We start from the raw sequence: 16,066 nt of genomic DNA, 5'->3' as shown, positions 1-16,066 counted from the left end.
TTTCAGCCCTAGGTGTGACGCGACGAGAAGCGACTGTTCAGTCTAAACAACATGGTGGCTTCCACGGATGAGATGAGCGTAGCTATCGCGCAAGTTTTATCCGAAAGTATTCCTTCGTTGAAAGAAGAGCAAAAAACGGCACTGGAGGAAAAGATGTTTTTGCTCTTCTCCCGACTGGTTTTGGCAAGAGTTTGATATATCGTTGATCCGTTTGGTTGATTTGGCCCGTCTATCACCAACATAGGTGGTGATAGATGGTTTATCCAATCAGCTAACCAGTATTTCGCCCCTTCCCAAAAGTTCCCAGATGGATATGCCGAGCAAATGCGAAGCAATCCATCTGGCGGAGTCAGGTTAGTTCTTTCTGACCAGGGTGGGAAATCTGTAGCAGGAAAAGTGAACCCTCTCCTTGATGCGACGTGTAGTTCCATTTTTCGAGAGGTGCACGTCAGGCTACGGCGTAGGGTCCGTGTCTCCACGTACCTACGTAGCCACGGCGTAGATTTTACGCAGAGGCGTACATTTACGCTTAAAGCTGCACATAAGCTACATCAATGAACGTGTTTGTTCATAGACCAGTCGCTATGTGAAGCATCCTACCTTTACATGGAGCAATGATCTCCTCCTTCTTGTCCATGTGGTCCTTGTGGCACTTGATGTGACAGCGCCGGCACTCCAGGGCGGGCGGCGGCTTGAACATGTTCCACAGTGGCTTGGTGCACGCCTCACAGTTGGTGGGGAAATGGTAGAGCGTGGGGATGAACTCGTGGCCCTTGTGGCAGATGTAGCTGGACTTCTCTCCAATGGGCAGCGGATCCTCTGGCTCCTTCTTGCTCTCGCCTTCGTTGGCATAAAGAATCTGGAAAAAGAGAATGAGGGTAGTGAGGATTTTTGTCCAAATGTGTGCCCAAAACAAAAATCATATATTGATCATTCAGAAACTGTATTTCTTTATTAAACAAATTCAAGACATCACAATACAATTCAGAATTTCGGTTGAAGACGACGAATAAGACGGTTGAAGTGATGCTGAGACAGACCTGGAATATCCTGGGGATTTCTTTGGCGTCAGCACGGTACACATCTGTTTGAGTGACAGGCCTCACATGGAAGAGTTTGCTGGGTGAAGAAAATAAAGTTAGTGTCAACAAGTCAGCTGCACCTTAATTCAATAAGAAATGCCCCTACTGTAACAAACTAAACCGAGTCCTGGGTTGCCTTCTCTGCACAGGTGGATTAGGTGGTATACTCACTCTATATCAAGCACCATGTAGGGAATGGACTGCTCTTTGTCTTGCTCGTTGTTGTAGAAGAGAATCTTCTTGCTGCTCACTACAACATACTACAGGAACAGAACAGAACACACATGGGAAGGTTACGTTAGATCGAGGAGAGACTTATAAAAACCATCGGAGCAAGCTTCACCCTCTCTACCTTTTTCTCCCATCCAAACTTCTTGGTGTTGTTTCTTACAGGGAGCGAGAGCCAGCCCTCCAGCCTTGTTTCTGAGTGGGAGAAAGACACCAAAAGAGGATACAGTATGTAAGCAAAAGGATCATCTGTCAGTGTTAACATAAAATTTTCAGACTACCTTCATTTGAATTTTCCGAAACAAAAAGCTGCTTGTATTCACGCCACACGGCAATATTGACACAAACCGTAATACGAACACCAGTTCTGGTACAAGGTCTAATCCAGGTCTTTTTTTTTTTTTATAACTTTATTTATTGATTTGCATTTTCTGCAAAACATTTGCACATGCAAACTAAATGTAAGCTAAAAGTGGTGAACATCGGTGATGTTGATTATGAAAGATGGATTAACTGACCCATTTCAGCCACCAACATAAAGAATGCTTTCAGAATGAGATTCAAGATTCTAAATCCTTTATTAATCCCCCCCAACGGGATTAATAATACTTTTTTTTAAGTATTTTTAATAATACTTTTTTTCCCCCCCTTCCTTTTTTTTATTTTTTTATTTCCTTCAAAACCCAAATCCTCATATAACTCGCCACTTAAAATAGTTTTTCACATAAATGTATGTACTAATTATATACTATGCAATTTTGAAATATCGTTAAGCGATACAGAGTAATAATAATCTGTACATACACAACGAATTACATCTGGACTAGCAAAAGAAAGAACTACGACAACACTACTGAATAAAAGAAAACGTTTCAATTTCCTTAGGTAGCGTTACAAGGATGTAGGAAAATTAAGACCGGTTTCATATTATTTAAGACCTGGAACACAATACTTCAGCGAATTTAAGAGTTTTTAAGGCCTATATTTTTTTTATTTCAACATTTTAGACTTTTTAAGACCCCGCGGAAACCCAGAATATGAAGTTGGATAAGAGTTAACATTTACGAGCTCTCACCTGCGTATGCATCATCAGCATCAAACTCTGGCCCACTGCTGACGCTGGCAGAGTCCATTGATTGAACACTGAGCGTCTGCAGGAGGTTCCTCAGCTGCTCGATGTCACTGTCCTTACTGTCCAGGGCCATCTGCAGCTCAATACGCATCTGGCTCTCATCAGACAGTTGCTGCAAATAAAAGGACAACAGAGGAAACAAGGTCCAGTCAAAGACACTGCAACACATGCTGGTCCGGCCTATAGAAACTGCTGTTACTCATACTCAATGGGTGTTGACAGGACTGGGAAATTATCTTCCACATTTGCAGAAAAACATTGACGATTATCTATGAGATCAGAGACAGGAGAAGTCAGAATACTGCTGTAAAAGGAAAGTATTGTACTGACCGCCTGCATTTCGTTGATCTCTCTCTGGTATTTGATGATGCTGCTGTTGAGTTTTTCCTTCTCCGACCTCAGCTCCAACTGCAGCTTCCGGTTCTCCTTCTCCTTTCGCCGCATGTCGGTGTCGTTACCGCGGCGACTGCCTACGCCGCGAACCTCCTTCCTGTTCATGATCTCTGCCAGCTTATTGACGGCCTGTGGACGGACACGAGCACCACAGTTCATGCTTTGGCTTGTTTTCAGAGAGGTCTATTTATAGGAAAGCCTCAGGATCTGATGGATCCAGAAACTTTGGTTCTTCTCTCACATTGTGCTCTTTCCATTTTAAAACAAAACCTCTCAAGCTGCTGTAAAAGTGTGTGTCTGACTAAAAATGAAGCACTTGTGCGGTATTCTTTAATAGTGACGTTTAAAACCTGAGTTTTCAGCGTCCTCTCGGACTGCAGCTGCTTCTCAAATGCCTGCTTCATCTGGCTGATCTGCTGCTCCCAATCCTTTGACTTCTCGGATTCTGAAACAGAAGCGATGATAAATGTCAACCCTGACAATATTTAGCTTCAAATAAAATGTAACGTTACATTTTGAAACATTTTAATTACCTTCTATTGCCTCCTTCAGTTTGTTGTTCAGCTCCTCCTTCTCATTGGCTAGGTTGGCGACATCACTGGTCAGAGTCCTATTGGCTTCCTCCAGCTGCATGGGGCAGGAAATGCGGTCATATTCACTATATTATAGGTAATTATGAGCGCTGTCTGTCTAAGCTGTCCACCACTACCACCTGAACTTCTTCTGTTTCCATGGTGTCTTTTGTACAGCTTCAGAATGCACTGAGTTTACACTTTACTGTTGTACATCATATTGCTAGACTTCATTAATAAGGCAAGCTTTAGAGTTTTCGAAACTGCCTACAATACAAAACCCTTTTCAGATCATACAGATTGATCATACAACTGTGAAGACAGAGACAGGGGTTGATGCAACTCACCGAACTGATGGTGATGTCCTTCTCAGATAGCTCCTGGCGATGGCGGGCCATCATTTCCTTCAGTTCCAGCTCCTTCATGATCTTCTCCTTCTCCAGGTCCGAGTACTGCTCCTCAGCGATGGAGCGCGCCAGCTGCTCCGAGTCAGCCTTTGTCAGCGTGATCTCCAGCTGAGCTGCCAACGAATCCCTGAAAGACATTTAAAAGTAAAAAATGAAAGGCTGAACAACTATTGATCACGAAATAGATATGTATCATTCAGAGATGTAAATTAACTGAATGGTAAAATTAATAAAACATTGTTAAATATATATATATATACATACACATGTATGTATGTATGTATGTATGTATGTGTATTAAAGGAACATGCTGACTTATTGGGACTTTAGCTTATTCACCGTAACCCCCAGAGTTAGATAAGTCCATACATACCCTTCTCATCACCGTGCGTGTCGCAACTCTGTCTGACTCACCCACCGCTAGCCTAGCTTAGCACAGATCCTGGAGGTAACCGATTCAAACTAGCCTACTGCTCCCAATAAGTGACAAATAACGCCAACATTTTCCTATTTACATGTTGTGATTTGTAAAGTCACAGCGTGTACAAATAACAAGGTCACATGAGACACAGCCATCTTCTAACCGTATACATACTGGGAACTATATTCTCAGAAGGCGAAGCACTGCTACGTGGGCGGAGTGATTTGCTCGCAGCACCTGAGAAACCCCGTGGTGAGGAGCAGAGAGTTCACCTGGAGTTCGCTCAGTTGCTGCGAGCAAATCACTCCAAGTACTCCAAGTAGCAGTGCTTCTCCTTTCTGAGAATATAGTTCCCAGTTTATATACTGTTAGAAGATGGCTGTGTTTCATGTGACCTTGTTATTTGTACACGCTGTGACTATACAAATCACAACATGTAAATAGGAAAATTTTGGCGTTATTTTGTCACTTATTGGGAGCAGTAGGCTAGGTGGAACCGGTTACCTCCAGGATCTGTGCTAACCAGGCTAGCGGTGGGTGCGTCAGACAGAGTTGAGACACGCACAGAGATGAGAAGGGTATGTATGGACTTATCTAACTCTGAGGGATACGGTGAATAAGCTGAAGTCCCAATAAGTCGGCGTGCTCCTTTAACTGACTGCTACTTCCTTGCTACTACTGCAACTTCCTTATTTTGTCTTGGTTTTGGCCATGTTTCGAAAAAAAAAAAAAAAAAAACAGCTGTTGAATTTTAAAGTGGATTTAAAAGAAAATATATTTTCAAACAGACAAACCAACCTCTCCTCCTGTAGCTCCTGCAGAGACTGCTGCACATCTTTGTAGAGTTTGTTCCTCTCCTCACACTCCTCCTTTAGTTCACGAACCTGGGTCTTATACAGCGTCTGGAAAAAAAGCAAACAGTTGAGATACACCTCGCATTCACAATACAATAACACACGCTGTGATGCAAATCAATGCCTCCATGCACCTCATGAATTCAATTCAGCAGCCTACTACTGTGCACTTCCACTGGGAAGACCAGAATCAACAATACATGTAAACAAAAAAAAATTAACTATGATAAAGGGAAACATATCACTTGGGTTTTGTTAAGCACTAGATTATTCCATTTACACAGATCGTGCAATGTTTATTATAGAAATACATTTGAAAAATCATTAGCAATTCAATACACATAACACGCATTAGCTACTGAAATAACAGCAATGCTGTTCTGATGGCACATTACAGCAATGCTGTTCTGATGGCACATTACAGCCCACACACTCAGCAAGAGAGATGCAAAACCATAATTTGTTGCTTAGTCATTTCACATCCACATTTGTAATTACAGAGCAGAATAAAGACTCACAGAGAAATACTGTTCAGCTTCTAACTGGTCCTGTAATTCCTTCATTTGCCCGTCCGTGTCCTGTCTTTCTCTGCAGTCAAAAATAAATGAAACAAACATTCTATTATCGAACACCTCTTTGTGTCAATATATGAAGCCTTGAGTATTAATGCTAGAAAAAAAGAGGTAAACCGAAAATGTAAACTGACTTGCGCAGCTCTTGGTTCTGTTTCTCAAGGCTGCGTTTAATGTCGAGCAGATGATTCGTTTCCTGCTTGAGTTGCTTCTCGGAAGTTCGCAGAGAATTGAGCTGCTGGTTCTGGGCCTTCAGGTCGTTCTGAGTCAGGTTACGCTTCTGGGTCTCCTGCTCGATCTTAAGCGTTAGGTTTTTCACCTGAAAGAATGAACAGAATAGAGCAGGACATTCATGTCATTATTTCAGCGTTTCTGCAGGTTTCACCAAGTCAAATTTAAGACTTTTGAAGACCATTAGGAATTCAATTTAAGACCTATATCACAACATCAAAAAAAGAAAAGGTAACGCAGTCACAAAATGAATTGCTTTCTTGTATAACAGCAGTAGGCTTCAAATACGTTGTTAGTAACCGACTTAAACCAAGCCCTAAATTCCGTTTTTTTCAAGCCAAGATCCCTAAACTTGCACTTCCCCATAGCCTACTGCACCATCCGAAAGAGACTTTTTTAATCAAAAAATAAAAACATTCTAACTTTGAGCTAAGCTTCGGCTACATGGAGCATATCTTTTATCCGGCTACTCCTGCTGCGCACACACTGTGTAGGATTGTGTGAGTCACAGGCGAGACGGTGAGCTTTTGCTTTGGGATTGAGGACGCAGGTGAGGTAAACAAGAATTAAAAACAGAAACTCTCAAAATGAAACTGCCAATACGCAATACACAATAGTAGTTTCATTTAAAAGAAATATTGACACTTTATGATCCATTTCTGTGTAAAAGGGCCGCACACGCCTCGCGGGAAAAATATTTTTTACGCTTGTAGAGCAGATCTCCGCGGAGCATACGCACCACTTACGTGCTGCTCTCGTGTCCGGTGTAGCCAGTTTCATCGATTATAGTGGAAGCGTAGTTTTGGAACGTCCGCTACGGGTACGTTACGCGTGCAATGTAGCCGGCCCGTAAGCGTTAGAATGAACATTAGAGGTAGGGTTACATGGACGCAGGAAAATTAAGACCCGTTTCTAATTATTTAAGACCTAGAACACAATACTTCAGCGAATTTAAGACATATTTTTTTAAAGATTGTTTTTTTTGGGGGGCATATTTAGGCCTTAATTTTCACATTTTCACAGGACAGCTGAAGACATGAAAGGGGAGAGAGGGGGGGAATGACATGCAGCAAAGGGTCTGCGTCGAGGAGTAAACCTCTATATATGGGCGCCTGCTCTACCAACTGAGCTAACCCGGCCACGAATTTAAGACTTTTTAAGGCCTAAAATTGTGATTTTGAAATTTTAGACTATTTTAGAATTGTTAAGACCCCGCGGAAACCCTGTACTATTTAGATGTCTGTACTTTCTGTTTTTGTATTAGCTGAACGACTGTTCGTCCTCTACAGCTCAGAACTAACATATTATTACATAAGTTCCAAGATTGGTTTCTGTAGGTGCCGTTTAATAACTAAACACACACTTCACTGTTCCCCTGCACAGAATATAGGCCTTCACCTCTTCAGTTAGCCGGTCCTTGTGTCTGCGCAGCTCATCTAGTTTCTGCAGAGCCTGTTTATAGTCACAGTCCATCATGCTGCTGTGCTTCTCCAGATCCAGTATACGGTTCTCCAGCCGAAGTTTGGCCCCTCGCTCCTCCACCAGCTTCTGCTCCAACTCTGGATGGGATTTGTTTTTATTATATCAATACGTTTACGTCATGTTCACTAATACTGACGGGTATGTAAAGCTGTAACAATAAATGCAAAATATGTGCAAAGTGTAGCAATGCAGTTAGCACTGAACGTGGAGTCAGAGATGTCCAGTGGTGTCAAATTATCTGGAGTGAATTGCTTCTCCTTCACAGCATCTAATGTGCGATGGTTCAAACAGACAGTTACAAGTAGGTAGTCAGTACCAGTCAAAAGTTTGGACACGGTTTCTCCAAACGTTTGACTGGTACCGTATGTGACGAAGCGACTTCCACTAAAGAAAAGGTCGGTGCCCTCACCCTTCATGGACTCGGACTTGGCGCCCTCGATGGTTACTTTGATCTTGCTCTTGTCTGCCAGCAGTGCCCTGGTGCTCCTATGAGCTGTCTCCTCCTGCTCCAGCTCCTGCTGCAGCACCTTCAGCTTGTAGGTCAAATCAATCTCCTTGTTGCTCTTCTCCTGCACAAAGAAAACCAGGGCAGAGATGTTGGGACAAACGTCTACGTCCAGTAACAGAACGACTTGATGGTAGGGCTGCACGATATGAGAAAAATATGCCTTAACGTTGTTGAATAACGCGATAACGTTATTACTTGCGATGAATAAACTGATGTTAAAGTGTACTCGGTTCTGCTGCTTTCAGTATTCTGCTAAAATTCAACAAATTGCTTGTTGAATTGAAAACAAATGAAAGGAAATCGTTTAACATTGAACATCGAATTGAATATAAAAAGGCACCATTTAAAACGCGACAGTTTTAAAGTGCAGTTTTCTACTGATATTTTCTTTCGCAATGCGTTTATTGCGCCAGTTGATATTGCAATAATAATTTCAATTAAAAGTGATACATTTTGCAGCCCTACTTGATGGCAAATGCTCCACTGGTTCAACTTCAGACTTCCTGCAGCAAAATGCAGCTCAGAAGAGCATCACTAAACTATCCCTAATCCAAAATCACTATCAAAGATTTAAAGCACTGATTGACTATAGTACATCACTAACTTCCTGTCCTATACGGACAGTCTAAGTCCTTAGAGTTGCAGCTTCAGGATCAATATGCTCTTTGAATTATTTAGTCAACCAAATAGACCTATCGTAGTTTTGTGGAGTTATTTTATGGAATGAAAATGTACATTTAATGGATTCCTCTGTGTCATTATCTAGGTATACAAATAGACTTAGAAAGGCCCTGCTGTGTTAACCATGTGATTTAAGATAACTCTTAGTTAACTGTTGGTTTTATTGTAAACATAGCAATTATATGTTTTTATTTTTATTACATCTTACACTTAAAAAAAAAATGATTTTGTACTTCTACATTGTGCATATGTACTTTGGTTGTGGTTTTTATATAAGCCGCTACAGGTTTCTACCACACCCTCACATGTATTTATGTATTTATTCAATGTAATTAGCTTTTTATGTTCTGTGAAACAAATAAACTAAACTAAGACCCCACCAGCTTATCTGTGTAAGTACTTGGAAGATTACAATTGTATACATGTACATTTTGTGTAATTAGCTAATCAGCAACTTATTTGTATTTGTAAATTGTACAATAATCTCTAAACAATAAGGCTTTAAACCATTTATAGAGCCTCTCCTGAATCGGTTTGTAGATTATGTATCTGTTATGATGCTCCTACTGTCATGAGAAAAACACTAGACAGATGCTTTAATTAATGATGTCAATGGGTTATACTGCTGCCAGATAACCCAAGGCAACATGCTCTGGGGAAGAATCGCTGGGCCCTATTTTAACGATCTAAGTGCACGGCGTGAAGCGCCTGGCGCAGCTGCGTTTAGGGCGTGTACGAATCCCCTTTTTCTAGTTTGACGGCGGAAAAAAGGGTCCTAGCGCAGGGCGCATGGTTCAAAAGTGTTGTTCTTAGTGTCTTCATTAATTCATAGGTGTGTTTTGGGCGTAACATGCAATAAACCAATCAGAGTGTCATCTCCCATTCCCTTTAAAAGCCAGGCGCGTTTGGACCTTGGCACATCGTACCGTAATATTTTTTATTTGTAATCTTTTGCATGTGTGTGTGTAACAAGCACAGTGTGCGCGTGCTGTGCACGAGCCTTGGCGCATTTTACTGATACTACTAATACTGAATAACAATGAAATGCTGCGTTATTGACTTTAGACCAGGTTTATGTTGGTCAATGGCGCGATCACTTCCCGCTGCCTCAACATAGCAATACGCCAAGAATGCACCTGAACACACCTCCCTGTAAGACCAGCACGCCCATGGGCACACAGATGGGCGCAGGTGCATTTGCTATTTAAACAACGCGGGCGCTGGACGGTCTTAACATAGCAGACACTTGCGTCGGGCTTTGTGCCGCACTGCGAACTCTTTTTAGTTCAAGGTGTCTATATGAAGTCCCAGCAGAGCTGCAAAGATTAATCGATTCATTGATAGCTGTCAACTTATAAATTAATCGCCAACTATTTTGATAATCAATGGGTTTGAGTCATTTGAGGGCTTTGGAAAGCGCTGATCGACATTTCCTGACATTTTATAGACCAAACAACTAATCGAGAAAATAATCAATGGATTAATCGACAATGAAAACAATCATTAGTTGCAGCCCTATTCCCCAGGTATTTATTTGACATCACATTCATTACGAGAGTATCCTAATGGCAAAACATGGAGAAACATTTAAATACTAAAAAGATTAAGATTTACAAACCAATGAAGAATATATTCCATAAGAGGTTTTAAAAAAAATGAGTTATCATTTAGTCTGCTTTTCTGGTTTACCTTCTCCAGATCGGTGTGTTTTTCCTGAAGCTGTCTCTTCTCAGTCTCAGCTTTGGCCAGAGCCTGTCTCTGCTGGCGGACCTCTTCCTCCAGGCCGGAGATTCGTCCTGCAAACAAAAAACCAAGAGAGTCCTTAGAGCACGTAACATACAACAAACTAAAAACTTTTACTTTAAATTGTTATTACATGCTCACGCACAAGTCCAGCTAGCATGTACAAGAGCATTACATGTAGGACCAGTAGGGTGCTTAACAGCTTCTCCCCGAATAATCAATGGACTGTGGACACACGCATGCATGCACGCACGCTGTTCCTATTTTATGGACTAATTGTGCTGTCTTTTTGTTTGTTTTTAAGCTCTTTTATTAGATATAATTTTTTTTACTTATAAGTATTTATTTCTGTTTTATTAATTTGCACTGTGACTGATGAGAAACAACTTTTCTTTTGAATATGCAAGTACACTGATCTGTGGCCAGCAAGACTGGAGCAGTACTGGGCAGCCCAGTGTGCTGTTTTTTTTACCCGTGGCATGTGCCACAGCTCGTTTACACACACACACACACAGACACACAGACACACAGACACAGACACACACACACACACACAAGCCTGATTATTTAAAATAGGCCCTAATCAGCTTAAGGCAATATTTTGATTAATTTGATATTATTTACATGGTTCAAATGAATGCTATTTCTCCAATATCCCGGTAATTGGAGAAAGCCTTTCGTTGCAGATTCAGTTACATTGTGCTACGTTGTTTAATTTGTAAATGCAATAACTAATTGGTCACTGCATCCGATGACCAACAACTGCAGTTTGACAAAAGCCCAAAAAAAAATAAATGCAAGGACTGAGCAGAAACCTGGGTGTGTAAACTGTGCTGTGTTTGCTTTTGAGTATGACCTCACCTCAATTAAAGCAATCAGATAAAAGCTTTTATATGACAGTTTAAATAGCCTGACTACTGCCTTAATCAGAGGACGGTTAAATTATTACATATAGGGTTGGGTATCGTTAGGATTTTTACGATTCCGATCCGGTACTTTTAAAACGATTTCTGAAAAACTGAAAAATGACATCAAAGATGTAATATGTTTACTAGCGATCATGTGCAGTGAATGGTTAATATGTTTTTACGTCCGTTTTGGTGAGCCCAGAGGGAAAATATGGCATTTTAAAACTAGCCTACATTTACTGTAGATAGTTAACGGTAGACTACAGAGAAAGTGTGACATTTCTACGTCTGTTCCGGAGCGACAGAGGGAAAATATTTCAGTCGACACATTAAGTGGAACCGAAATGAGGAACCGAAATTTGCGTTCTAATCCGGTCTGATTCTTACCGCTTGCGTAGGAACCAGTTCCATAGTGGACCCGGATTTCGGTACCCAACCCTAATGTTAACATACTCCCACATAGAGTTACACAAATGCACAGTTTGCTACTGTTGCACACTGACCAGCTGCAATGGAGAAACTGGCTGTTGTTTTAATCAAGGCCAGAGGGAGGAGAGTATTTCATTTGTTTCCTCTCTAAACGTACTCAGCCTTATTCAACCAGTGTGATAAACGGGGGGTTTTCACAGTCTCAGACTTTGAAAACCCCTGCTATATAACATTGTGAAATGTTATTAAGGTGGAGGCTTTAAATAAGCCCACTAACTTTCCTGAAACTCCATGCACTGCATACTATTTTGTTATCTTTGTCATTTTGTGTATTTTAAATTGTGCAAAAATAGAAAAACAATCAATCTCAGATGTATTTGTTCTTGTTTAGATCAAGGCCGTCGTGGCTCTGTAAAGCACCTCCAGTCAAAACTGATTTGATAAATCAGTTTTATCAAATCACACACACACACACACACACACACACACACACACACACACACACACACACACACACACACACACACACACACACACACACACACACACACACACACACACACACACACACACACACACACACAGTGACTGTGCCGTTTGCTGAATGGATTCTGACTATAATGATGCTGCAGTACAAACTCCTTATTAAGGCCTGAAAAGCCTCTTTGCTGCCCTCTGCATTGGTGTGTCACATTGCTCTTGCCCACTGAGTTTTCTGCAATGTAAGCTGCAGGGCAGACAGAAGTGACATTTTTCATTCAAGGCGGGTAATCGAATTTCTCCTTATAAAAACACGGGTAGCTATATCAGCAGATCCTTAAGGCAGAATTTCAAACACTTGCACAAACACTTAATTGCATTTCACTATTATCATGCACACCACATTGCTCTATACATTTAAATAAATAAAATATATACAAAATCAGGCTATAACTTTAAATCCTATCCTAAAACCAGATGGCCATTGTTTACAGACTAGAAAACTTCCCAGGTCGTGAATTGAATACTCTGTCTGTGTCTCTGTCTGTGTCTCTGTGTGTGACCCACCCATCAGGTCGCTGATGGTCTCTGAGCCCTGGCTGTGCTCCCTCCTCTCCGTCTCCAGTGCGGCCTGCAGGCTGATGCATTCCTTCTCCAGGCTCAGCTTGCTGCGCTCCAGCAGGCAGCATTTGTCCTGCAGCTCGCGCACGTTGGCCTCCAGCTGCTGCAGCTGCTTGCTGCTGTCCGTCTGGGTTTTACGGAGCCTCGTCGCCGCCTCGGACTCAGCCCGTAACAACGTGTTGGCTTCTTCCAGCTGATAGAAACAACACGGAAAGAAATGTGCGAAAACCAGTCAGATCACTTTTATTTGGTGACTCAACACTTTCCTTATGTGTTACAGTATGTCCCGAGTACTGTTACATACAAACTAAATACACAATTCAGTACTTCCTGTTAAGAGGCGTTTTACATATTTCTACAATATATTTCTGTCCATATCAAGGTTTTTTTCATAATGATATCTCGGTTTTTCGGAAATATAGCGTACTGCAACACAATGGTTGTAATCCGATAGCTCTAATTAAATACATATTTGATATTTGTTAAGAAATTGGATCACAGTATATTATAACATTCCTTTTGTTAGGTTTTGTAGATGGCTTTTTAGACATTGAACGTCAGTGCCCACACATGAAATATAACACTTAGGGACTGACTTGTTTTTGCAGGTGAATGTTCTTCTCATTGGAAATGTGTGAATTCTGGTTTCTCCTCTTCATGTCATCCAGCTGGTCTCGAAGGCTGTTGACTGCACAACACATAAGAACGCAGACCAAAGTATTGTGGTGAATCTTTCAATGCACCAAACCTCTTATATAAGCTGTATTACAACAATATTCCAAGTATTAATCCTTAATCAGTGAGGAGTTGGGGCACAGAACGGAGTTAACAGTTAGAGCAAAGGAAGAGAGAAGGCCTACAGACTTGTGTTCCTCTGGTGAGCATGTTTCCAATCTGTATGAGAAGACCATTTGACCAGGGGATGGCAGTAATGTCCACATTATATCAGTCTGTCTGTAAACTATTCTAGTTCAAATCAAGAGGGATTTAGTAAATTCATAAAGAAGGTCATATTTCAATGGATTCCATTAAATGTTATCTATTAACTATGATCACTTGGAACCAAAAAGAAAGTACGCCACTGCATGTGTTGACAGTCAACACATGCAGTGGCGTACTTTTTTTTCTCCACAATTTTTCAAAAGCCATCAAGTCAACTGTTGACTTGTGATGCCAAAACACACTTTTTGATGCATCAAATCGGATGCTATTACTTAAATAAATGTTTTCAATGTCTCACTCTGTTAAAAGTAAAAGAAAATAATTTTATTAGGCAACAGGTAAATTAATATTCTTCTTGTCTTAAAAGGTGCTCTAAGCGATGTTGCACATTTTTTGTTTGTCGCACATCTCTTCACTATCCGCTAGCTGCCTGTCCCCTGAACACACTGTAAAACGCGATCTCTGTAGACAACCCAGGCTCCACAAACGGCAACAAAAACAAGCTGGGCCAACCTGCACCACGAACCATAACAAACAGTGTTCCAGCCAATAGCCGACAAGAAGGAGCTGGTTGAGCCATCACCGCAGCAGCGTTAGCACGTAGGCTACTTCCACAATTCGCGTTCATGACTGTTTCAGGAAGCACGGAGGGGAGGGGAGGGGGAGGGATGAGGAGGAGGGAGGAGCGAGCTAGCCTCCATTTTGTTTGACAATACTTCGTCAACAAGAAGTAACGTCGCCCAACATCGCTTAGAGCACCTTTAATATAATCTAATTATGCAACAAAGTAAATCAAAGGACTCGTATTGGGAGCCTGATCTTCTATCCATACCATTTGACGACTTTAGAATAATACATCTCGCCATATATATACAGAATCTACAATATATGTGTGATAAAATGTGTGTGTGTCATGTCACCTTCGTTCTCCAGGCAGCGCTTCCTGTCGGCCTCGCTCTCGGCCTTGCGGTGGCTCTCTAGGCTCTTGTGCTGCAGCAGGGCTTTCTCTCTCTCTAGCTGCCTCAGACTCGACTCCAGATTCTTTCTGCTGCTCACCTAAAATCAATCATTAAATATTTTGTTCAACGTGTCAACGTCCCATAGGGCTGGTTGCGTTTCACGGTGCTGATTCCATAACTCGCTTTTATGAGAAATGGTTCCTGAGTATCCAATCGGGGCTCGACACAAATCCAATCCCTAAAGACATTTTAAAGTGGTTATTAGAATTCGGCAAGCGCTCCGGCTAAACCTCACGGGATACGACACATTGGCATTCTACCGAAACATGGTCAGGTGAAAAGTGAGAAATCTTTATTCTGACTTAAATACAGTTTTTGGAAAAAGCCATAAAAATGGGTGAAAAGGGTGGAACTGGTACGATCCCGGAGGGGAAATTGGGTCGTGGCACCAGCAAATATTAAAACTAGGACAGAGCCAAAAATATGCAAGTGATCTCCTACACTAACAGGTGTCTTCACTGTGTTTCAGGGGGCTTAGCTTACCTCTTCCTCAAGTTCTTTGGAGATTTTGTCTAGACGGCTAGTGACAGCTCTGCAAAAAGAAAACAAAACGTTTACAAAAGCTCTTGACGGTGACGGTCAGTGTGCCCAAGTCTGCCAGTGGTGCAACATGAAGAAAAGCTACCATTCTCTGCTCCTGTACCTGTGTTTGTGCTCTAGATCAGATTTGGCCTGCTTCTCATTATTTAGCTGCACCTCCACTTGGTGCATTTTCTTCTGCAGTGCTGCTGACTGTGGAGAGAAAACAATCAACCAATCACACATGTCCTAGTGACTAATCAAATGCCCAGGTTCAACAACTGTTTGCAACCTTTACTGCATGTCAACAATCGTTACTGTGTATTATGCAATAAAGCAATTACCATAACTAACACTCTCAGGACATTGAACACATCTTTTGTTGCTAAATATCCCACTATGTTGCTAAATATCCCACTATGTTCAGCAGCTAGTTCTTGTTTGGTGCTGGATAAGTAAAGTGAGTTTTCAGAGTTTTTTCACCACTGATGAGAGCTGTGAGCGTCAACCAAAAGGGTTAAAGGTCCCATATCGTAAAAATGTCTGTACCTTTTTTATTATAAAGCAGGTCAAGTATCAAAACGCTCAATCCACAGAGAAATGCACACAGCCCGTAGAAACTGTGCCTTTAAATGAGCCGTCAGGACTTCCATACAGTTGTGATGTCGCAACTGTACAATATATAGGTAGAAAATACCGTTACAGTCCTTCCCTGGCTGCAATGACAGCGCAGATACGCCAATCAACGCTGACCGTTCAGAGCAGACTTGGCTTTTTCGGGTGGTGGGAGACAGGTGCTAAAACTGAGTTTCTTACAGAGGGTGAATACAAGTATATTCACA

General features: G+C 41.6%; 1 protein-coding gene across 4 annotated transcripts in view; it reads right to left on the bottom strand.

Moving 5' to 3' along the window:
* rock2a (rho-associated, coiled-coil containing protein kinase 2a) overlaps positions 1–16,066 on the bottom strand; it is a 47,870-nt gene that overhangs the window by 6,588 nt on the left and 25,216 nt on the right. For all 4 annotated transcript variants that reach the window (XR_013503687.1, XM_078278318.1, XM_078278319.1 and 1 more), the window contains exons 11-30: positions 15,349–15,437; positions 15,189–15,237; positions 14,607–14,742; positions 13,341–13,432; positions 12,691–12,937; positions 10,253–10,359; positions 7,784–7,943; positions 7,291–7,451; positions 5,796–5,980; positions 5,608–5,677; positions 5,034–5,137; positions 3,755–3,941; positions 3,369–3,462; positions 3,186–3,280; positions 2,773–2,964; positions 2,386–2,554; positions 1,435–1,505; positions 1,254–1,342; positions 1,041–1,119; positions 601–859 (exon numbers count right to left, since the gene is read on the bottom strand). Coding sequence is in view for 3 of the 4 variants with exons in the window: in XM_078278318.1 (XP_078134444.1) it covers positions 601–859; positions 1,041–1,119; positions 1,254–1,342; positions 1,435–1,505; positions 2,386–2,554; positions 2,773–2,964; positions 3,186–3,280; positions 3,369–3,462; positions 3,755–3,941; positions 5,034–5,137; positions 5,608–5,677; positions 5,796–5,980; positions 7,291–7,451; positions 7,784–7,943; positions 10,253–10,359; positions 12,691–12,937; positions 13,341–13,432; positions 14,607–14,742; positions 15,189–15,237; positions 15,349–15,437 (2,635 nt within the window). In the remaining variant the exon portion in view is untranslated. The remainder of the gene's footprint in view (positions 1–600; positions 860–1,040; positions 1,120–1,253; positions 1,343–1,434; positions 1,506–2,385; positions 2,555–2,772; positions 2,965–3,185; positions 3,281–3,368; positions 3,463–3,754; positions 3,942–5,033; positions 5,138–5,607; positions 5,678–5,795; positions 5,981–7,290; positions 7,452–7,783; positions 7,944–10,252; positions 10,360–12,690; positions 12,938–13,340; positions 13,433–14,606; positions 14,743–15,188; positions 15,238–15,348; positions 15,438–16,066) is intronic.

The sequence above is a fragment of the Sander vitreus genome, chromosome 20 (genome assembly GCF_031162955.1).
Source record: "Sander vitreus isolate 19-12246 chromosome 20, sanVit1, whole genome shotgun sequence".
Lineage (NCBI taxonomy): Eukaryota > Metazoa > Chordata > Actinopteri > Perciformes > Percidae > Sander > Sander vitreus.
Note: the sequence above shows the minus strand (reverse complement) of the source record. Positions and strands in the feature narration are given on the sequence as shown.